The sequence below is a fragment of the Desmodus rotundus genome, chromosome 3 (genome assembly GCF_022682495.2).
Source record: "Desmodus rotundus isolate HL8 chromosome 3, HLdesRot8A.1, whole genome shotgun sequence".
Taxonomy (NCBI): domain Eukaryota; kingdom Metazoa; phylum Chordata; class Mammalia; order Chiroptera; family Phyllostomidae; genus Desmodus; species Desmodus rotundus.
The window spans coordinates 152,081,144-152,090,468 of NC_071389.1; the positions used below are offsets into that span (position 1 = coordinate 152,081,144).

The 9,325-nt window shown below is 53.7% G+C and overlaps 1 protein-coding gene across 1 annotated transcript; it reads left to right on the top strand.

Moving 5' to 3' along the window:
• Positions 1-1,690: 1,690 nt before the first annotated feature.
• Positions 1,691-9,123, top strand: LOC112318341 (keratin, type II cuticular Hb5). The gene is made up of 9 exons (XM_024575560.3): positions 1,691-2,206; positions 3,944-4,152; positions 4,742-4,802; positions 4,950-5,045; positions 5,697-5,861; positions 6,085-6,210; positions 6,608-6,828; positions 7,696-7,727; positions 8,169-9,123. The coding sequence occupies exons 1-9, from the start codon at positions 1,787-1,789 to the stop codon at positions 8,360-8,362; spliced, it is 1,524 nt and encodes a 507-aa protein (XP_024431328.2). The 5' UTR covers positions 1,691-1,786; the 3' UTR covers positions 8,363-9,123.
• The last annotated feature ends 202 nt before the right edge of the window (positions 9,124-9,325 follow it).

The following is a 9,325-nucleotide window of genomic DNA, read 5'->3' on the forward strand; positions in this document are numbered from 1 at the left end:
GAGGTGGTGCTTCTGACCGGAAGCAAGAGTCCTTTCTCTGATACAGTTTTCTGATCCCCAAAGCACATTTTTGTGTATTATCTACTTAATCCTCCCAACAACAGTGGGAGATAAGGATGAATTCCACATGACAATGAAAGAAATAGAAGCTCAGAGAGGTTAAGAATTCCCTCAAAGCCACACAGCTAGAAAGGGTCCAGGTGTGAACCAGGTGTTCCAACTTTGATTCCATTGCCCAGGTTGCTAAACCCCAGCAGCTTCCCCATGACTGACTGTGCTCTGAAGATCATCTGGGGCCATAGTAACGTGACCTGCCCCCAACCCACCAGTTCCCCAAGGTCTTCCTGCCCTACTCAAAAGAACAGGTGTGGACTGTGGAGCTAGAAACCAATCAGCCTGGTCCTGGGTGAAGACCTGCATTAGAGACGAGGGCAGACCCAGGACAGAACGTCGTGCATTTGAGGGAAGATTCAGGAAATGGTGGCACGGTGGCAGTGTCTGGTTCTGGAAGGCTCTCTGGAGGGATTGTCATCCTTGAAGGAATGTCATCAGCTCTTCTTCCTGAAGCTGCCAACGTCTCAGGGTTCTCGCTCTTCTCCCTAGGTATAGACCTGAGCATGCCCCAGGTCTATGCTCACTGAACCTTAAAAGAATAGTGATCATTTTCCTAATAAATGGCCCCAGGACACACAGGGTAGCAGGGAAATTAGAAGGAGCCAGAAATCACTGCGCCTTTAGATGAGAAAAGCCACCTTCCCACCCAGCAGTCTCTAAATGTTTCTCCAGGAGTGTCAATCCAAGGCTGACGGAGAGCATGAAGACCTCCTCTGGCTGGTGGTCTTAAAAGAGGGACTCAAAGCACCTGTTTCTTCTTAAATAGCCAAGGGAAGTGGCTCAGAGCAAGTCCACAGCAGCCAGGTTATCATCCCAGGCCAGGGTTCTCCATCCTGCAGCTAAGCGGGAGAAAGTGGCTAAAGGGGAGGCTCCCTCCCCATCACCCACAAATGGCTGTTATTGAGGCCACTGAATGTTATGTGGTTTGCAGTTTTGCTGAGTGAGAAATGAAGGCTCTGAAGCAGGGTCTTCTGGTCTGGAATCCAGAAGGTTCTAAGAGATGGTGCCCCACCCCTGGGTCCTGCAGGGAGCATAATGGCCCCTCTGGTCCTGAACCACCCTCCAGGCATGCTGCCCCTGGGTGGGGTTGGAGTCGTCTCACCTCTCAGCCCCTGAAACAATGATTTACTTGACAACGAATGCAGCGTAGAGCTGGGAGGAAAGAGGTAATGACCTCGTGTGGTCTCACCCAATCTGAGACCCTGGAACTTCTCACTGAGACAGTGGCCCCTGCCTCCATCCCAAGTCCACCCACCTAAGACTGTTGTGGAGTTCAAACCCGTCTCCAGGTGTGGGTTGAGGCCATCTCACAGGGAGAATATGAGAAAATTAATTACTTAATGTATGTAAACAAGCTTTGAAGATGAAAAGTGCAAACGCACAGTGTTCCTAATAACATCTTCAATACTTCTACCGAGCCCCAGAGTCGCCGCTGAGCTCACCTTTAAGACGAGTCCTTGGGGAGTTGCTGGCAAACTCCCCAAGCCAATAAACAACATAAAATGCCTTTTCACTCCTTTTATGCAGCCAACCCTAGCTCTCCCCACCAATAAAAGGACCAGGAAGGATCAGAGAGTCCAGAAGGAACCTAAGCAGTGCACCTACAGCCCGCGAAGACTCCCGCAGCCCGCGAAGACTCCCGCAGCCTTAAGGCTGTGCTCAGACCCACACGATGTCTTGCCGCTCCTACCGGATCAACTCTGGATGTGGGGTCACCAGGACCTTCAGTTCCTGCTCTGCTGTGGCCCCCAAAACTGGCAGCCGCTGCTGCATTACCGCCACCCCTTACCGGGGGGTGTCCTGCTACCGGGGGCTGGCGGGCTTCGGGAGCCGCAGCCTCTCTCACCTGGGCGCCTGCGGGCCTCGCATGGCTGTGGGTGGCTTCCGCTCTGGCTCCTGCAGCCGCAGCTTTGGATACCGCTCTGGCGGCGTGTGCGGACCCAGCCCGCCCTGCATCACCACGGTGTCGGTCAACGAGAGTCTCCTCACGCCCCTCAACCTGGAGATTGACCCCAACGCGCAGTGTGTGAAGCATGAGGAGAAGGAGCAGATCAAGTGTCTTAACAACAGGTTCGCTGCCTTCATCGACAAGGTCAGTGAGGCCCAGGATGGTCCAGAGAAGGCTCCAGCTGTGCCCTGCCTCGGGAGGTCCCAGTCTGTTGGGGAGACAGCATGGCAGCCAGGTTTGAGGCAGAAGAGAGAGAGAGGGAAAGAGAGAAAGAGAGAGAGAGGTGAAACAATTACAGGCAGGACTATCAGTTTTCATCGTTTAATTCCAGCAGTGTTGAGGGCCCAGAGTAGTCCAGAAACCAAGTCTGTGGTCTAAAGTGTTTGTGTGCTTCCGGAGAAAACATAGGAATAGCAGAGCTGCCCCCGAAAAACTAGACTGGGTGCTGGAAAAGTGGGAGCGAATGGGGAGAACAGAAGGAACGTGGCTCTTGGCCCAGGCTGCACAGGAAGTGGCCGGGGCTCGGCTGGGAGCCACTCTCCCCCACTTTTGCTCTGCCTGTCAGCAGTGTGGGTCGTCAGGCATGTGTGTGACTGGATAACAGAACCAGCCTCTAGAGGTGGTTGTGAGGAGTAATGGGTTCGTGCATGAAAAGTGCAGGCACATAGTAAGTGCTCAAAAATATTAGCTGTTAGTATTGTTTCCAAGGACAGTAGTGAATGAGGAGGTGTGAGAGGTGACCCACCAGGCCTGGCAGCCTCTCTCAGTGATGGAGGGCTGGGACCATGGCAGGGAAGGCACGCAGGCTGGCGAGAGGAGGCCCGCTGGCATGGTGTGATAAATGCAATGCTGCTGTGAGGCTGCCGCCCACGAAGGCCTCCTCCGCACCGCCCTTCGTGCTGGCCCCTCGGTGCCCACGGTGCCTCACTCCGGTGGGGTGGACAGGACCGGGCTCTGGGGTCTGGAGTCAGGGGGTCCGGGGGCAACAGAGTGACCTTCCTATTATCACTTTCTCTGTGGTGATCTTATCCTCAAAATGCCCCAGTGGGGTATGTTATGACCTTCATCTTCTGAATAATAAATTGAAGCTGAGAGAATTGAGATGAGCTGCTTAGATGTACGGTGGTGGTCAGGTGAAGGGGACTGAAAGGGACTCCATCAGTGGATGCCAAAAAGCTAGTCATTCCACACCCAAGTACAGTTTCCCTGTCTGCTTGTTGGGGAAGTAACATCCCCCCACCCAAAGGACTGTAAGAACTGAGTGAAACCGATGGGTAGATGTGGACAGAGAGGTGGAGACAGAGACACAGGTACAGGTACAGGCACAGGTACAGGCACACGTACACGTACAGATATAGACAGATGTAGATGAAAGTGTGCATGATGTATCTTGGCACAGGCCCTGGCATCACATAGTATATATTCAATGTGTTGTATAAATGAATTATAATAATAGTTCATTAGAGTAATTACAGTAATGATCAAACTAGTGAAGCACTTACTGTGTGTCTGGGACTGTTCTAAGCACTTGACCTGCATTAACTTGTTCAATCCTCACAACTCTAGGGAAGGTACTACGATCATCTCTGTTTTAGACATGAGAAAACCCAGCACCCAGAGGTCAGACAACTTGCCCACTTAAGAGGGACAGAACCGGGGCTTGATCCAGACTTTTGGTTTCAAGTCTGGGTGCCTTCCCTCACACCCGCAATGCTCTGGGGAGCTGGGAGCTAGGCCCCTTTGGTTGCAGACGCTCAACCCCATGGCTCAGCCCTTGGCTGGCCCTGGCCGTTCAGGGAGCATCAGGGCAGACCGAGCTCTGTGGACCATGCAGCCCCCTAGACTCCCCACTGAGCCTCTTTCCCCATCCCTGGGTGGCAGGTGCGCTTCCTGGAGCAGCAGAACAAGCTGCTGGAGACCAAGTGGCAGTTCTACCAGAACCAGCGCTGCTGTGAGAGCAACCTGGAGCCGTTGTTCAATGGCTACATTGAGACACTGAGGCGGGAGGCCGAGTGCGTGGAGGCCGACAGCGGGAGGCTGGCCTCAGAGCTCAACCACGTGCAGGAGGTGCTGGAGGGCTACAAGAAGAAGTGAGTTCAGCACAACCAGGGGGGACACAGGGGAAAGGAGAAAAACCCACCCACGACCTTATGGAAGCAGCTTCTCTAAGATTATTGCCTGTCAATAGGAGCTACCTGGGACCCCAGGGAATGTCCAGCAGAAACCTAGATTTCTTTGGATTATTTGGCTTCACCCCCACCCCTTGGAGGTCTTGTGGGTCTTAGAGCTGGTTCCAGGAGAGTAAAGAAAGGAATCCCAATAGAGTTCTGCAGCTATCTTTGTTCCTGCCCCTCCCAGTTCATTTGTATTACAAGGGCTCTGTGCTCTCCCTGCCCAAGGCATTATCTCTCTTTGGATCTAGGGTGCACAGATGATTCTAGACTTGGGAGATAAAGTGTGTTTCCCTGATCTCACCCCACAAGCAGAAGAACTGGGGTAGAATAAGCCAAGCTGGTACAAGGGCTAGCCCATGGATACCACAAAATAGACCATGGAGAGAAGAAGAAAACATTTGCAACAAGTTAATCCCTTTTGGCCCCCAGAAGAGCTTGCCTGGGAACTGGGATGGTATTCAAGCGCTGATCTCTCAGCTCTAGTGCTTCTGTCCCCCACACTCAGGTATGAAGAGGAGGTGGCTCTGAGAGCCACAGCAGAGAACGAGTTCGTGGTTCTAAAGAAGGTGAGTGGACTGGTCTCAGGGCAGGGTGGGAGGTGGACCCACCTGCACAACCTCCAGTGGGGGCGCGGTCACCACACTGACCACGGAGGCACCTTCTCTCCTTGGGCCTCCTCCCACACGCGTGCCCCTCCTCCTCTGCACCACCAGGACGTGGACTGCGCCTACCTGCGGAAATCAGACCTGGAGGCCAACGTGGAGGCCCTGGTGGAGGAGTCGAGCTTCCTGAGGCGCCTCTACGACGAAGTGAGGGGGCCCCTGCCAACCAGCCAGGGCAGTGGAGGAGGGCGTGTGGTGACCTGAGGGAGAGTGGTGAGGGTGCACTGTGTGCACCTGTTTGCCCCATGTGTGATATAAGCATGAAAAGAACATGTACACACAAGCAAAAGGGGCATGTTGTGTGGCTGTCACAGACATGTGAGTGTATGTGCCAAGTTGGGAGCCTGGCATACACGTGTGAAGACGGGATTGTCTGTGGTTGGGCCTCTCTGCGTGTTTGAGCTCCTCTGCATGTCGCACTGCGTGTGCCTGGGTGCCGGTCTGTGCCCGTCAGTCTGCACATGGATATGAACGTGCATAGGTGGGGGTGGGCATCAGCATGGGGTTCTAGCTAGAGAGGGGTCTTAATTAATGCACAAATCACTAGTCCTGGCACTAAAACCCCAGTTCCCTTGCTGGGTGACTTAGAGTTAGGCCTTTTCACGCATGCTAGACCTCTTCCAGCTTTATTTTGTAATGTGTCTGTGTGTGAATGAAAGCAGGTGGGAACATGGGGAGTGGGAGTCATGTAACATTTATGACCAGGTTCCTTCCAGAGAATGGGCACTGCCCCCGGGGGTGGAGCACGTGGCCCGGATCAAGCAACAGAAACAAATGCATTGGCTGTTGGTCCCCCAGGAGATCCAGATTCTCCACGCCCACATCTCAGACACCTCGGTCATTGTTAAGATGGACAACAGCCGAGACCTGAACATGGACTGCGTTGTGGCTGAGATCAAGGCTCAGTACGATGATGTTGCCAGCCGAAGCCGGGCTGAGGCTGAGTCCTGGTACCGCACCAAGGTGAGTGGCACAGGACCCCTGCCTCCAAGACATGGCAGCAGGAGGGAGGGATGAGAGGTAAATATTAGAAAAGGCTTCTTTTGGCAGAGAGCTCTCAGGTTGAGGTGGCAGAGTGGGGCTGCCATGGAAGGTTGCACAGACTCAGTGCTGTACAACCCGCACCATCATTCGTGGTGTCCCAGGTGGGTGGGACAGGCCATCCTGAGTCTCTGCTTCCCCCCAGTGTGAAGAGATGAAGGCCACAGTGATCCGTCATGGGGAGACCCTGCGCCGCACCAAGGAGGAGATCAACGAGCTGAACCGCATGGTCCAGAGGCTGACAGCTGAGATTGAGAACGCCAAGTGCCAGGTAGGGTGTGGGGAGAGCTCAAATACCCAGAACAAGCAGACTGCAGCACTGAGCCCTTTGGCCTTCTGGCCACAATCAGGCCCCCCAGTGTGCATATGAGGACGCAGGGACCCAGAGAGAGGGCAGGGGCCCTACCACCTCACACAGCACTTGAGCTGGGTTGAGCTATATCACTGATGCCCACCTCCTTGGCCACCCTGTGACCACCACCAAGGAGAGATGATAAAAAGCTTACCACTCTCCTCCCTATGTTTACATCATATTAACTACTTGGTTATAGGCAGTTAACCTGCCTTCTCTCTGGGACCCTCCTCTCCCTATCCCAATCCATCAGCTCGAGTGAACCAAGCTGTGCCTCCTCTCTCTAATCCTTGTCTTTACACCTCCTTCCACATAGCGGGCCAAGCTGGAGGCTGCCGTGGCGGAGGCTGAGCAGCAGGGTGAGGCAGCCATCAGTGATGCCCGCTGCAAGCTGGCCGAGCTGGAGGCCGCCCTGCAGAAGGCCAAGCAGGACATGGCGTGCCTGCTCAAGGAGTACCAGGAAGTGATGAACTCCAAGCTGGGCCTGGACATTGAGATCGCCACCTACAGGCGCCTGCTGGAGGGCGAAGAGCACAGGTGGGGCTAAGGAGAACCTTGTGGGGTATAGGAGGTGGAGGCCCTGGTCCCCTGGGAGTGAATTTCCTTAGCCCAAGTGTGAGCTACATCTCCATCGACCGCTCGTACAGGTCAAGCTTCAATAATAATAATTATCAAATTCTTATTATGTGTTCAGCCTGTGCTGAGTGCTCACTGTAATCCTTGAAATCTGATGGGGTAGGTATCAGTTTTCCCATCCAAAGATAAGGAGTAAGGCTCAGTGCTCAGTGACTTTCTCACAGTTAATAAGTCCAAGAGCCGGGACCTGCACCCAAGTCATGTGCCTCTGAAACCCACTGTCTCTGAGTAGCTTCCTACATGAGGCTGTAGCTTGGCCTGCAGGCAGGCTTGCCCATTTTAAGGACAATGCACTCTATACAGAGGTGGGCAAAAGTACAGTTGCTTGTATGAAAAAAAAAAGTAATATGGGAATAAACTCTGAGTGTCGGGAACTCACAACTGTAAACCTACTTTTGCCCACCCCTGTGTGCAGGTAGTGGCTCTTCATCGACCACATAGCCTTTTCACACACACCAGCGCATGTGATTCAGCCGCTTTCTGGGAGCCCAGTCATACCGCCCAGCATGGGCCTGGGCTCTCGGGTTGGAAGCAATGGGTCACATCCATAATCTCACCCCCCACCCCTGCTGAAAATCAGAAGGCCTTGTCTCCGTGGTCAGAAAACGGTTAAAAAAAGATAGTGAGCTTTTAATGCAGACTTGGGGGAGCCCTTCCTGCTTCTGGGGGTAGGATCTGTACACAGGATGGCCCTCTCTGTCCCCAAGCAGCCATCATCTCAAAGAATCGAGCTCAGTGTCCAGAGTTAACCGTTTTCTTTCTCTATAGGCTGTGTGAAGGTGTGAGCGCCGTGAATGTTTGTAAGTATCTGCTGGAAAGCCCCCCAGAAAATGGCTTTGTGGATGGGTAAAGCTGAACCCTACAGTCTAACCCAGTGAACCTGGAATGTTCCCTGACTGGGGGGCTGCCTTTCATCCTGCCCTGGCATCTCACTGGGGACACCAAGGGACTTATAGGGAAAGTAGGATTAAGGGCCCTCCCCTGGTGGCGATGTGAACTGCAGCCTATGGAAATCTGGAGAGGCAACTGGATCCCACTGGTTTCCCACGGGCCCCCTTGTCTTTCTTGCCCCATTCCCCTAGAAGGGCTGAGATTCTTAGAGGAACAGGGCCTGAGTTATTAACCACTAAAACCGTTTGAGGAGAAGGAAGGTCCTGCCATGTGGAAGCCAGTTAGGGCCTGCCCCGGGGTTGGTGAGATCAGGGCAGGCATTAATCCCTCTGTGTCCCCTCTTCCCATAGGCGTCAGCAGTTCCCGCGGCGGAGTCACCTGTGGGGGCCTCACGTGTAGCACCACCCCTGGGCGCCAGATTGTCTCTGGCCCCATGGCCACAGGGGGCAGCATCACAGTGATGGCACCGGACTCCTGCACCCCCTGTCAGCCCTGCTCCTCCAGCTTCAGCTGCGGGAGCAGCCGGTCCGTCCGCTTTGCATAGGGTCCAGGGCTGCCTGTGTCCATTTGTGCACAGATGGTGTGTGAATGGAAAATGTGTATTTGCTTCTGGAATCTTCCACATGTTCCTACAGAGGTGCAGACCCTGGAACTGCTCTGCCACCTTCTTTTTTTAGGGAGTTGTTTCCTGGTTTTCCTCTTGGCTTCAGTTAGAGTCATTCCCAGCCCTTCACTTAAGTCCAATTTGACTCAAAAACACCCATGGCCAATTTGTATTGTTCGCCAGTCACACAGCGTGGCTGAACATCATGGGAGCTTGATCTTCCCCCAGGGCAAGAAACGAGCGTAACCCTCCTAGGGTCTCCCACAACCTGAGAATCGGAGAGGAAGCTAGCTCCCCCATACCCAGGGGCTCCCTCTCCTGGTTGAGAATGTCTCAGCAGGGAGCACCTGCCCAGTGATCATTTTTGTGTTTCTCTGGTCTCTCTAATTGACTGCCATCCTCTGGGTTAGCCTGTTCCAGCCTTCTCAGTGACCTCCCAGCTGAGCAGCCCATTATGGGGGGGAAAATCCTTTTGATTTTTTGGACAGGTACTGCTATTCAATGCACCTTATACATTTCAGAGAACACTCCATAGTTGCTCCAGATCTGCCCCTGCCCATGTAGGAGGGGTCTGCCCAACATGGAGAGAATGGGATGGGGAAAGTTAGGCCACTTCCTGGGTCTCCCGCTTGTTACGACTGTCTGTGGGTGACTTGCCTTCTGGGTTGTCTCAATCGGTGTTTCAATAAATGCTGCTGCAATGCAAGGATACGTGATCTTATGAACACAATGTGTGCCCCCTCCAACGTCCGACTCTCCGCTCCCTCTTGCCCCATCTGTAGCTGGCCAATCCTTTCCCCCAACACATGCAGTGTTTCCCCCATTCCCCAGTGACTCTGCCACTTCCTATCCACTTTCACAGCCTGACTCCAATTCTGTACTTCTCAGTCCACTCAGGCCTGG